General features: G+C 37.7%; 2 protein-coding genes and 1 long non-coding RNA gene across 4 annotated transcripts in view; 1 reads left to right on the top strand and 2 right to left on the bottom strand.

The window, feature by feature from the left end:
- Nucleotides 1-783: 783 nt before the first annotated feature.
- On the top strand, nucleotides 784-4,742 carry LOC111477160 (50S ribosomal protein L21, chloroplastic-like). Its single transcript, XM_023121173.1, has 5 exons — nucleotides 784-1,133; nucleotides 1,266-1,346; nucleotides 3,995-4,096; nucleotides 4,195-4,269; nucleotides 4,489-4,742. The coding sequence occupies exons 1-5, from the start codon at nucleotides 876-878 to the stop codon at nucleotides 4,558-4,560; spliced, it is 588 nt and encodes a 195-aa protein (XP_022976941.1). The 5' UTR covers nucleotides 784-875; the 3' UTR covers nucleotides 4,561-4,742.
- Nucleotides 3,857-13,508, bottom strand: part of LOC111477170 — a 26,615-nt gene continuing 16,963 nt past the window's right edge. Inside the window, exons 3-4 of the long non-coding RNA XR_002717227.1 lie at nucleotides 11,697-11,702; nucleotides 3,857-3,869 (exon numbers count right to left, since the gene is read on the bottom strand). This is a non-coding gene — a long non-coding RNA (uncharacterized LOC111477170). The remainder of the gene's footprint in view (nucleotides 3,870-11,696; nucleotides 11,703-13,508) is intronic.
- On the bottom strand, nucleotides 5,943-11,040 carry LOC111477156 (uncharacterized membrane protein At4g09580-like). 2 transcript variants are annotated; one of them, XM_023121167.1, is made up of 6 exons: nucleotides 10,359-11,040; nucleotides 8,429-8,699; nucleotides 8,157-8,327; nucleotides 6,639-6,834; nucleotides 6,225-6,368; nucleotides 5,943-6,020 (listed from the first exon to the last, which is right to left on the bottom strand). In XM_023121167.1, exons 1-4 carry the CDS (start codon nucleotides 10,595-10,597, stop codon nucleotides 6,703-6,705), a joined length of 813 nt encoding a protein of 270 aa, XP_022976935.1. In that variant the 5' UTR covers nucleotides 10,598-11,040; the 3' UTR covers nucleotides 5,943-6,020; nucleotides 6,225-6,368; nucleotides 6,639-6,702. The 2 variants fall into 2 exon arrangements, with proteins under 2 accessions (XP_022976935.1, XP_022976934.1); XM_023121166.1 differs by lacking the exon at nucleotides 5,943-6,020 and having other exon boundaries at nucleotides 6,043-6,368.

Here is a 13,508-nt window from a genome sequence, read left to right as displayed (position 1 = left end):
TGTCATAGTAACTCACAAGACTCATAGGGCATAAACGTAATCATAACAATAGAATAATAGGATCAACAATTCACAAGAATATTATAACATCAAATAATATCACATAGAGGGCTACAATTACGAGATATTGATGCTTCATTTAATTCATCCAACCTAACCCATAGGTGTACCAACCGTAAGTCAACTTACTTAGCCTAAACGGATGTCATGCATATGAAATTGATATCTCATAACTATAGTCCTCTACGCTTGTGTGATCGAAGTGAGAAATGAACCAAAGTATTTATGACTCCAAAAGATTCATGAACCATAGTGTATGATCGTGCATATGAAATTGATATCACTTACAAATGAAAGTGATACTTACCCAATAAGGCCTAGGAAGTACGAAAGTGATGTGAGCCAGGTGAGTTTTGTGTCTACAAAAGTGTTGCACCAAACTATGTAAATGAATTTATACACATCCCGAGCATAAAAAAAGAATTGGAGTCTAAGACCATGGTTTTAGGTCCCACTCGAAATGAACAACAAGAGCTATGCCTGCATAAGTTTGCATTTTTCGGTCCCAATAGTGGGATCACTTATATTTACAATACTTAACCTTTTACGAACCTCGTTTTTTCAAGTAAGAGCAAGTTCGATCTAAGGGACCACAGGCAATGAATTCCATTTTTTTTTTAAAATGGACACACCCAACCAAACTACGAGGGTAAAAATGTAATTCGCAGCATAAAAAAGAGGTTGGGGGGTATAATAGTCTTTTAGAACTAGAAAAGAGGATAGGATAAGCCTGAAGTTCAAAACAGCCGAGCCATGGCGAAAACAAGAACGAACCATAGCTACTAGACAAAGAGGACCTTGAAGAGGTCTCTATAATGGCGTCTCTAATGCTTTCCCTCTGCACCAATTTCGCCACTCACTGCCGTGTCTCCACCAAGCAGAATACACCATTATCAACACCAATTTCATCTTCATTCAAACTCTCTCCTTCTTCCCGCCCTGCATTGTCCTTCGTCCTCAAGTCCTCGGAGTCCGAAGCCGCTGTAATCATCTCTGAGCCTGCCCCTTCCCAAATCGTTGAAGTCCCCTCGGAACAGGCCCCCAAGCGCGAGGAAATCTTCGCGGTTGTTATGGTTAGTGTTTAATTTCGCTTTCTTGCGTTTTTTGATTTCGGCTCCTCTTTTTCTGTTCAAGCTACTACAATCGATTTTTGTACTGGGACTCACGTTCATAATATGGCCTGTGTCTGTGGATTTTTTCAATAGATTGGATCCCGCCAATATATAGTATTTCCAGGGCGTTATATCCATACACAGAGGCTGAAAGGAGCTAACGTCAATGATAAGGTAGGTATCCTTAATAGTCTACTCGTTAAATTGTTATTTGTGTATCTGAATTGAGTGTTAGATTATATTACATTTATGGAGATTAGAGTGTTCATGCATTGTTTGGATTCTGCTGAACAATGACCTTCATGTTGTTTAATCTATGTATTATATATTGATATTCCTTCATGTGAAGTTCTCTCGGAGTGACTTTGAAGGAATTTTGTGGAAATGTATATTGCAATCTCCTTCTGAATAGTTACCCAAGTAAGAAAGTGATTTCTGGAATTAATTGCGTGACTTTTGATATTATTTGGGTAATCATTACCTAAGCTTTCTTTTGTTAGTGAAAATTGGTTTCAGCATGTGTCAAATATAATGTGGTGTTCATATTTAGCGTGCTTAAATTAGTTAGTCTGAACAAAGACTTGTTATGAAACATTTGACTTATTCATGTGGGGTTTGAGTTACGGATGCCTTGACTAACTGCATAGAAGAACCATAACAACCCACACTATACTGCTAGCAAATGTTGTTCTATTTGGACTTTTCCTTTTAGGTTTTCCCTCATAGTTTTTAAAACGCGTCTGCTAGGGATAGGTTTCCACACTCTTATAAAGGGTGTTTCGTTCTCCTACCCAACCGACGTGGGATCTCACAAAAACCATTTTTACTTTTAATTGTTAGTATTATGATGATAGGTTTTGAACTTGAGATTTGAAGGTGTACTTCATACTGTTTTGTGAATGGTGTTGCTGCATGGCACCATGGCATGCTACCTGTCGGACATCAAGGGGAAAAAGTTTGAGATGGTAAGAGAATTGATTAGACCAAGAGAATGTTGTTGGGTTTGGTAGAAATGTCTGGATAATTTAGAAAAGTTATTCCTGAGGAGTGGTGCTAGAGCTTGATCTTGGGTAGTGGAATGGCCCAAACCCATTGCTAGCAAATATTATCCTCTTTGGGCTTTCCCTTTTGGGCTTTTTAAAATGCATATGCTAGGGAGAGGTTTCCACACCTTTATAAAACATGATTCATTCTCCTCCCCAACTGATGTGGGATCTCATAGTTTGTGTCCTAGGTCATTGACAGCTTGACAGGAGCTTCGTCATAGCCTAAATTTTTTCCCCTTAGAAGTAAATATATCCTAGTGTGATTGTGTTACAGACTTCATCAAATAATCGGTGATATTTTTTCAGATTTCTTTGGATGACCTCTTTATGACGAATTGACCATGAATCTCAAGACTTGACTGTTAATTCTTCTCTTGTTACAAAGAGTTTGTATTTTCCCTAACTCTAGCTATTTTTGCTCTTCATTCATGGATTCTCAAGTCATTTGACCTTTCCTTGTAAGTTTAGTTTTCTCATTAGTTGATCTTTTTCAATCCTCTAGTCCTCATTTCTTCGCTGAGGCTAAAATCTCAGAGAAGCTTTGGTTTTTGTCATCGTGGATCGTTTTCGGAAGGATAAATAACATGGACCCGGTCCAAAGATGTTAGTGTATGGGTTCGAGACCTACAAGTTTAGCTTATACAATAAGGTAGCTTAAGACTTGGATCGTGTACTAAGAAGGTGTCACTTTACTGTAAAAGTTTGGAATAGATTTATTGAAATCTAGAAGCACTCTCATATGTAGAAATAAGCATACTGGGTAGTTACTAAAAGAACTGCAAAGAGAGTTCCAATGTAAAATTGAAGAAACCACCCTATCCCAAAAACTAAAAAAATCCTCTTGTTGCATAAAATGTACAAATTGAGAAATAAGTAATTTCTTTAATGTGACCTTTTTATGATCAAAGGAAGAACTTGAGTTTCTTCTTATTTAACTTTGTGAGAGATTCTCTATTCTTTTTCATCACGGAATTTACTGCCGATCATCTTCTAGAGAAAAGTATGAAGTCTAGCTTCCAACTTCCATCTTCACTTTCTGAATGAACACCTTCTATGTTTTCTTTCTGGTGATCTCTCCTGAATTTCATTGTTGAGAGCTTTTCAATACAATGGATCGAAGGAAGAAACTGACTTTAGAAATGTGAGACATTGTAACATCCCAAGCCCACTGCTAATAGATATTGTCCACTTTGGTCCGTCACGTATCACCGTCAGCCTCACAGTTTTTAAATCGTGTTTTCTAGGGAGAGGTTTCCACACCTTTATAAGGAATGTTTCGTTCTCCTCTCCCACCAATGTGGGATCTCACAATCCACCTCCTTTGAAGTCTAGCGTCCTCACTGTCACACTGCCCGATGTCTGGCTCTGATACCATTTGTAACTGCTAAAGCCCACCAATAGCAAATATTGTCCACTTTGGTCCGTTGCGTACCACCGTCAGCCTCACGGTTTTTAAAACACATCTTCTAGGGATAGATTTATACAACTTTATAAATAATACTTTGTTCCCTTCTCCGACCAATGTGGGATCTCACAGTGATGATCATTGATCAAAATTAATGTGGTGCGCTTATATTTACCTTTGTGAATATTGATTTAGTTTATAGTTTTAAGATTCCTCATCGAGTAGCTCGGTGAATTTCATCATATTCTACAAACTAACAAACATCAAGTTTATTACATAATAACAAACCGGTCATGTCTCATCTATACATGTGCAATTAATTATGTGATACTGTAACAATCTTAAAGTTCTCTAAATTTCTTATTGTTCAGATAACTCTGAACAAAGTTTTGCTTGTGGGAACAAAGACTCAGGCATACATTGGAAAACCAATAGTGACAAATGCTGCTGTTCATGCCGTTGTCGAGGAGCAGGTAATGCATTAACTTGGTGATCATCCCCTCTTCATCAGAATGAAATAGAACAATGCTTCTTTTTCTTAGATTGTCTTGTTTTTATTTCTTATATTCAGGGATTAGATAAGAAGGTTATTGTGTTCAAGTACAAGAAAAAGAAAAACTATCGACGAAACATTGGACACCGTCAGGTATTTCTCGGTCTTTGCCACTCTCTTTCTCTCTTCAATCTTGCAGCATGTTCTTGGGGTTTGCCTTCACATGTCATTCAACTGCTTCCATAGCTTTTGTAAACTTCTGGAACTTATTCACAGACCATAGGAATGTTTGATGTGCATGAGTTAAGAAATTTCTTTTGAGTACACATTTCTCTATAGAATTTCTGAATCTGTTTTACCCGAACGATACAGCCAAATACGCGGATTAGGATAACGGAAATCAGTGGATATCAAGATTATCCAGCAGCCACACTCGAGTCGTAGAAACAAATTCTGATGATCAGCAGGTTTGAAGATCTTAAATCCTTATTTCTTGCTCAAAATCCCCACTTTTCTGTATGTAAGTTCTTGTGAATCCAAATGTTTCAACTCAATTGTTTCCATCTGTTAACGAATCTCATATAATCGTTAGTGACCATTCTGTCCATTTTTCAAGGAATTTTATTGCTCATATGGAGTCTTAGAAACTTTCTAACTTGTAGCTTAATATGAGGGGATGTGCAAGTATATGATTAAACAAAAAAGTATTGCTCGAAATGAAAAGTCCACAATACCCCTAACAACATATATTGATACACTTCCCTATGGATGCATCACTGATATAACTATCATTGATGCGTTTTATATCGAGTAAATGAATGACATTCGTTCATTATTGATATGATACACTGCACTTTACTATTGATGCATAGTTAATCTACCTATCATTTGTATGCTACTATCATTAATATACTTTATACCGAGTAATATCAATAACATAAACATATCATCGGTATGGCATACTATCAATACACTAATATTATACTTGAAATTGATTATGAATAAGAGTTGATACACTAATAATATTGTTATATTTAAAATTTCGTTTTGAACTAATGTTGATACATTGTGGATATAGATATAGTGATTGTAGCTTCCGTTCATAGTTGAATTTCAAGATTGAACATTGAATATACTTGACAAGTTGACGGTGTGTGGTCGAACATTGATGCATGGTTTGGTTGAGATTAAAAATATACTTTAAGGCTTATACATATAAAATTCGTACATTCAACCTAAATTAGATATTCGAATCTCTACTTCGCATATTTTATCTAATATTGAATAATGTTATACACAGGTACATAAATTGACAGTTCTAAAATTAAAGATGGAACGATGGCAAGCATGATTTTGAAAATGATTCGTCTAGTAGCCATAAATTCTTACCAGTTTTTCGTTTTTAGAAGTTTACAACTATTTCATTGCTTACAAATCAGACAATGATATTCCACTTTTTTTACCTTTGAATTCACAAGAATCTTAACAGCAAATTCAATAGTGTTAGTACTTTTATTTTTTATTTTTAGAAATTGAGAGTGCATATATGAAAGGTTTATTTCAAGAATAAGTTAGATTTACATAAAGGTGCATGATCCCAATTGGAATGGATGTGATTGAGTTAGAATTTTTTCCACATCATTTTGACGACAAAACTATTTCAAAATATATTTAAATAAGTTTAAAATTCAAAGAATTTTCTTTTATCAATAGACATATAATTAAAATTAACCTCAAAATTCGACTTCGAGGACTCGAACATATCAATTAATCTCGAAAAATATTTACAAAAATAAAGATTAAAAACCCACCACAAAATGTTCTTGTTCTTCCTTTCACATCACAATCTGCAGCCCACACCAATCATTGTAATCTTCTTTTGAGTCTAATTTTAGTATATCAACCTGTAATACATAACCAATATGATAATTGGGATATGTAAAGATCTATATAAAAAAGGAAGTATAGTTAGTTTTCAGTTTGTAACCTGACTAATCCCTGTATGCTTTTTCAGTATATAATGCAACAAAAACTATAGTATATATAATAAATATAGCCTATATTGAGTGTAATCAGTGAGCTCCTAATGTGAATAAAAATATCTTCACCTATTTTTTCCTTTTAAACCCTCCAAACAACTGCCGATTCATCTACCGAACGACGTATAATTTGAGCTATATAACAGCTTGATGGTCGCCACGGTATCACCACAACGAGCATCGTCGATCAGAGCACTTGAAATCAATATCAATCTGTACAAACAATGAAAACAAGAGGGAGTTGGTATATAAGATGAAGAAACTAAGCAATGGAGAATATTTGACAGAATGTGACTCGAAAAGCCAAATACGACCAAAACCGATGTCGTTCTAGGTGTTGTGCAATGCAAATAGAATAAACTAGACACTCTGCTGAGACTATCGGCTATGACCAATGTCGACAACAGGTATTTTCGAACTGTTGGTTAAGTTTTCTAAGGTAGTAATGACGTAACTGACAATAAATTTTGAGATCGTAAAGACCTGATATAGCAGCCATCCATACACATGGCTCAGGCAGAAATGATGGAGCCCGAAAAAATCGTGTTCATTCGTATACTCGTTTCCTCTTTAGAAGTGTAGGCAGAATGGAGATGAAACCAATAAAGAACAGCACAGACAAAGTTTTGAAATCATATAAATCCTTGACTGATTTCAGATCTCCGAGTGCAAGTCCAGCCTGATGATAATAAGATAATGAATTAACAGTTAGCTAATTATCTTCAAGATGAAAAAAATACCACAGTAAATGTAAGATCTTGAAAGAAGTTGATAAAAGAAAAAAGGCGACGTAAAATGTAACAAATGTCGGGGAAATTTCCACCAAATATGGTACTCGTAGAGGGAAGAAATAATTATAATATACGTACACGCATATAAACATACATAACAAAATAAACATTATTGTAATGGCCTAAGCCTACCGCTAACCGATACTGTTCTCTTTGAGCTTTCCCTTTTGGGCTTCCCCCCAAGGTTTTTAAAACGCGTCTGCTATGGTGAGGTTTCCACACCCTTATAAAGAATGTTTCATTCCCCTCACCAACCGATGTGGGATTTCAATATCCCCCCCCCTTCGAGCCACAGCGTCCTTGCTAGCACTTGTTCTCCTCTCCAATCGATGTGGGATCTCACAATCTACCCCCCTTCGAGGCCCAACGTCCTCACTGACACTTGTTCTCCTTTCCAATCGATGTCGTTCCCCTCTCCAATCGATGTGGGATCTCACAATCCACCCCCTTTCGGGACCCAGTGTCCTCGTTAGCACTCGTTCCCCTCTCTAATCGATGTGCAATCTCACAATCCACCCCCTTTCGGGCCCAGCGTTCTCATTGGTACTCGTTCCCCTCTCCAATCAATGTGCGATCTCACAATCCACCCCCCTTTCGGGGCCCAGCGTCCACGCTGACACTCATTTCCCTCTCCAATCGATGTGGGATCTCACAATCCACCCCCCCCTTCGAGACCCAGCATTCTCGTTTGCACTCGTTTCCCTCTCCAATCGATGTGGGATCTCACAATTCATCCCCCCTTTGAGACCCAACGTCCTCGTTGGCACTCGTTCCCCTGTTCAATCGATGTGAGATCTCACAATGCACCCCCCTTCAGACCCAGCGTCCTCGCTGGCACTCATTCCTCTCTCCAATCCATGTGGGATCTCACAGTTATCTTTTGATTTCCTATGGAAATTATATCAACCATCACATATAGACAAATCCAAGATAATCCAAGGTGTGACAGGAGTCATGCCTCTCAATTACCAAATCATATAAAGGATAAGATCAACCAAAACATCAGACACAACACAACCGCCATTTATCCACTGCATTCACTAAACTAAATTTCAACTATTCATTTATCTCAAGTGTTAAAGAAAACTCAAATTTCAGGCATTCTCCAACATTATTTACAAGGAAAGCAATATAAAAAAGATACATTACATAACGGAAAACAAATCCCAATATGAACAAGACATTTAAATCTACAATGATAGAAACTTACCCGGACAGTGATATAGGATGCTGGAACAAGGCCAATTAAAGTAGCCAAGAAGAACACATGAAATGGGATGTCAACAATAGGTGAAGCCAAGTTGATAAAAAGGTTCGGTAACGTTGGTGTTATCCTTAGAAAGAGCATATAATTGAGTAGCTTTTCTCGATGCTTCGCTATCTGGATAATCAAAGCCAAGATTTCAAACCAACATGAGATTAGATGTGATTAGAGAGTCGTCACAGAATCGAATTTAAACAAAATTCAGAGTAAATAAGTACCTCTGCCTGGAACAATTTCAACTTTTCGGGCCACACCCAGTAAACTAAAGGTCTTCCAACCAACTTGGAGAGAAAAAAACAAGAGGATGCACCAGCTGTTGCATTAAAGACAACTAAAAGAAGGCCTCTGATAACACCAAATAGAGCTCCAGCCAGCAATGACATGAAAATTGTTCCAGGAATCATGAACGTTTGCATGAATATGTAGGTGGAGCAATAACCTAGAATGAATTGTGCTGGATGATCTTTGGCATAATTTGCAAAGAGATCCCTGGAGCATGATTAAACATGGAGCATTAAATGTTATAATGTTCAGGAACTAACTCGAAATGCCGACAGATAACAATAATTTGCAGGAACATTTTGTTAAACTACTAAACTCAATAAGCATTTTTTCAACATTAATCGGGAGGTAAACAACATTAGGTGATTCAAGTTTTGGACCTCTATGTAACCGCCGAAGCCCACCGTTAGCAGATATTGTCCTCTATGAGCTTTCCCTTTTGGGCTTCCCCTCAAGGTTTTTTAAATGCGTCTGCTAGGAAAAGATTTCTACACCATTGTAAGGAATGTTTTGTTCCCCTCCAACCAATGTGGGATCTAACAATCCACCCTCTTGGGGGGCCCAGGGTCCTTGTTGGCATAACGCCGGGTAACCTGGCTCTAATACCATTTGTAACAACTCAAGCCCACTGCTATTAGACATTGTCCTCTTTCGGTTTTCCCTCAATGTTTTTAAAACGCGTCTGCTAGGGGAAGGTTTCCACATCCTTATAAGAATGCTTCGTTCCCCTCTCCAACTGATGTGGTATCTCATAATCCACCCCCCTTGGGGGGCCAGCATCCTTGTTGGCACAACGCCCGGTAATCTGGCTCTGATACCATTGGTAACAGCTCAAGCCCACTGCTAGTAGACATTGTCCTCTTTTGGTTTTCCCTTTCGGGTTTTCCCTCAAGGTTTTTAAAACGCGTCTACTAGGGGAAGGTTTCCACATTCTTATAAGAATGCTTCATTCCCCTCTCTAACCGATGTGGGATCTTACAATCCACCCCCCTTGGGAGACCAATGTCCTTGTTGGCACGCCGCCCGGTAACCTGACTCTGATACCATTTGTAATAGCCCAAGTCCATTGTTAGCAAACATTGTCCTCTTTTTCCTTTCCCTTTCGAGCTTTCTCTCAAGGTTTTTAAAACGCGTGTATTAGGGAGAGGTTTTCACACCCTTATAATGAATGTTTTGTTCACCCTCTCCAACCGATGTGGGATTTCACAATCCACTCCCTTAGGGGCCAAACGTCCTCATTGGCACACCGTCCGATAACCTAACTCTGATGCCATTTGCAACAGCCCAAACCCACCGCTAGCAAACATTGTCCTCTTTTGGCTTTCCCTTTCGGGTTTCTCCTCAAGCTTTTTAAAACGCATCAACTAGGGAGAGGTTTCCACACCCTTTCGTTCTCATCTCCAACCATGTGGGGTCTCACACCCTAACTCTGATACCAAGTTAAACTAGCCCAAAACCAAAAGTTGATAGGTTCGGTTATATTCAATCCTTTAACCTCATTTTCACACATTCAACCCATAATATGCACCGATGAAAAGCAATCTCAAACTAATTCTTCAATTCCAAGAGTTCTTCATTCTTCAATCCAAGATATGAAACCCCATGAAGTGTTCCTCAACCATTCTAAGTAAGCAAGAAACTATCCTCATCATTCAGAACTCCAAACATAATTCCATACCCCCTCTCATGTTCCAAAGACAATCAAAAACTTGAACTAAAAAACAACCCTCAATCTACGTTTCCTCTTCCAAGTTCACAACAAATCAACAATCATTTCAAAAATACAATATAGCACAAGAAGAAGGGAGGCAATGAAATATCGTAACATGTTCTAAAACGATAAGGGCTGAACAGAGAAACACATACTTAAGCATCCGAAGATCCGAAAGCGTTCGTGGGATCTTAACGCTCTGGTATTCTGCAGAGGGCATCGTCATATACACACAAACGAGGCCAGTGGAGCAGACAAGGAAGATGCCCAAAGCCGCCGCTATCTCCCACTTCGACAATGGAAACCTCTCAAATTTAACCTTCTTAGCCGTCGAGTTCTCTTCCTTCAGCTTCTCCTCATCTTTCAGCCCAACCACATTCCTCGAAGCTGCCATTAATCGATCGAACCACAGATTTCCCACAAAATTTCACAGGATGAGAAGGAGAATTCAAAAGAACACTGTTACGTCGTTTTTCGATTACCAATCATTGAATTTCACCCAATGACACAAATGATCAACGCAGATCTGAGCATTGGTGTCTTGTACGAAATTTGAGACAATCGCTCCTGAATAACGGGAGAAATCAGAGAATCTAAAGAACACAGAAACAGGGAATTTGTGAGAACGTTACGGCAAATTGATGAAGAAGGGTTTCAGTGGCGGAGGAGCTCTATAAATAGATCATCAATGGCTATTATTCACCGTCTGATCTCGAAGAGTAATGGCGGAAGACGGTGAACTCATCGGAATTTTGACGCTCCTCCCTCTCTCTGTTCTTCAGGGCATCTTCCTCTTCCACCCCTTTTTTTTTTATTTGGGTGTTCTTCTTTTTCCTCCAAACAAGGAATTCAATTTATTTATTATGATTTTTTAGCAAATTAAGCGGCATGTTTCCAAATTTCTAGGACACTAAAATATATATTTTTTTTTGGAACATGAACGAATGGGTTGGGTTGAGTTGGGTTGGGTTATACGATTGGGTTAAACGATATTTTTTATTGATCCAAAAGTTCGAGTTTATTGAATTGGTAACTCAATCCAACCCTCTATTTCCCTCGTTCGAGTTGGTTTTTTGGCAACTAACTCTCTATTTTCAAGTTGGGTTGTCAAAAAAAAAGATTTAGTTATTTTCGGGTTGGGTTTTACCCTCTATTTTCGGGTTTCGAGTTGGGTTGTCAAAAAAAATTTAAAAATTTGTATTTATCCACTTTTTATAATTGTTCGTATACCATCTTAAATATCTTAGATAAAATATATTAAAAGTTTACAAACTCTACAAGAAATATGTATTTTCCTGATCTGAGTGTCCTTAGACCAGCGAAGAACCAGGCAAACCCATGAATACGGATAGATTCTTAATATATTTACATATTTTTATTTGGCTCGGGTCAATCCGAAAGTTTTGTCCCACAAAATCGAAACCGAACCTTCAATTCGAGTTCAAAAAAATAAACTCAACCCTACCCGAAATGCTAATCCAACCCAACCCAACCCAACCCTTATAATTCAGGTTGGGTTGGGTTGGTCTAGGTTGTCGAGTTGCCGGGTTAAACGTACACCCCTACTTCACCTATTTATAATATTTTATTAATTTTTTTAGGGGAATAAAATATAAAAGTGATATATATAGCTTTACACCTTGAAATTTTTTTTAATATCTATTTTGATTGGTTGATATTAGTTTAGGTAGATTTATGTGTTTATTTCTAATTTGAAAATTTCGATTTTCAATTTAGTAAATAGAATAAATTTTGGGATTCTTCCCAAATTATCAAACTAGGTTTAAAGTTGGGGGGAAAACGAATGACTCTCGATTGACGTTTTTGAGCCATTGTTGCAACCATAAGGGACCTGGTTGACCGTGATAAGTGACCTTCACAGTGGTATAGTATTGTTAATTTTGAGTCTATGTTCTCGTGGTTTTGCTTTTTGTTTTCTCAAAATACTTCGAACCAATAGAAATAGTGTCACTTACTGATATACTCGTGTTCTTCTCTTTAATTAAACAATGTGAGACTCCAATAATCCATGATCAAAAGCATCCCCTTAAATAGTTATCTATCTGTCTAGCACTATCTAGATGACTTCTCTTCTCTGAAGCATATTACTAGTCCAATAAAGCTTTACCACTGATCTTCACTATGGCTACACCTTTGAGGCTCATAACTTCTTTGTTCGACATGTGAGGATTCTATTGACACGGTTAAATTAAAATAAGGACATGACTTCGATACGAATGATAGGGACAAGTGACCTCTACGATGGTATGATACACAACTTCTTTGTTCGACACATGAGGATTCTATTGACATGGTTAAATTAAGATAAGGGCATGACTCCAAAACAAATGATAGGGACGAGTGACCTCCACGATGATATGGTACACAAATTCTTTGTTTGACATGTGAGGATTCTATTGACATGGTTAAATTAAGATATAAGGGCATGACTCCGAAACAAATGATAGGGACAAGTGACCTATACGATGGTATGGTACACAACTTCTTTGTTCTACATGTGGGGATTCTATTGATATGGTTAATTAAGATAAGAGCATGACTCCGAAACAAATGATGGGGACGAGTGACCTCCATGATGGTATGGTACACAACTTCTTTGTTCGACACGTGAGCATTCTATTGATACGTTTAAATTAAGAAAAGGGCATGACTTCAATATAAATGATAGGGACAAGTGACCTCTACGATGGTATGGCACACAACTTCTTTATTCGACACGTGAGGATTCTATTGACATGGTTAAATTAAGATAAAGGGCATGACTCCGAAACAAAATGATAGAGACAAGTGACCTCTACGATGGTATGATACACAACTTCTTTGTTCGACACGTGGGGATTCTATTGATATGGTTAAATTAAGATAAGGGCATGACTCCGAAACAAATGATAGGGACGAGTGACCTCCATGATGGTATGGTACATAACTTATTTGTTCGACACGTGAGCATTCTATTGATACGGTTAAATTAAGAAAAGGTCATGACTTCAATACAAATGATAGGGACAAGTGACTTCCACGATGGTATGTTTGCCCACTTTTTGTATAAGCTCTCATGGTATGATATTGTCCACGATTGTATGATATCAATAGCGATAGTATCCCTTATAGTTATGAAAATGTTTATGAAAGAATGAATATACAACACGCATTGCATGTTTATATCATGATTTAAAGCTATGAGGACCTCGTGCATTTTTTGTATGTCATGTGCATCAGAATACTTGTTATAATAAGTACGAATGTGTACAATACGGTACCTATGTACGCCATGATATTATGCA

This window comes from Cucurbita maxima, unplaced genomic scaffold (genome assembly GCF_002738345.1).
Source record: "Cucurbita maxima cultivar Rimu unplaced genomic scaffold, Cmax_1.0 Cma_Scf00003, whole genome shotgun sequence".
Lineage (NCBI taxonomy): Eukaryota > Viridiplantae > Streptophyta > Magnoliopsida > Cucurbitales > Cucurbitaceae > Cucurbita > Cucurbita maxima.
The sequence above is the reverse complement of the archived record's forward strand: the minus strand, read 5'-3'. Positions and strand labels throughout refer to the sequence as shown.

Excerpts from the sequence above, each read along its gene's own strand:
- LOC111477160 (XM_023121173.1), top strand. The coding sequence starts at position 876 with ATGGCGTCTCTAATGCTTTCCCTCTGCACCAATTTCGCCACTCACTGC. Across the intron at positions 1,347-3,994 it reads GAGCTAACGTCAATGATAAG|ATAACTCTGAACAAAGTTTT; the intron begins GTAGGTATCCTT and ends CTTATTGTTCAG. Across the intron at positions 4,097-4,194 it reads ATGCCGTTGTCGAGGAGCAG|GGATTAGATAAGAAGGTTAT; the intron begins GTAATGCATTAA and ends TCTTATATTCAG.
- LOC111477156 (XM_023121167.1), bottom strand. The coding sequence starts at position 10,597 with ATGGCAGCTTCGAGGAATGTGGTTGGGCTGAAAGATGAGGAGAAGCTG. Across the intron at positions 8,700-10,358 it reads TCGGATCTTCGGATGCTTAA|GGATCTCTTTGCAAATTATG; the intron begins GTATGTGTTTCT and ends ATCATGCTCCAG. Across the intron at positions 8,328-8,428 it reads TGAAATTGTTCCAGGCAGAG|ATAGCGAAGCATCGAGAAAA; the intron begins GTACTTATTTAC and ends TTGATTATCCAG.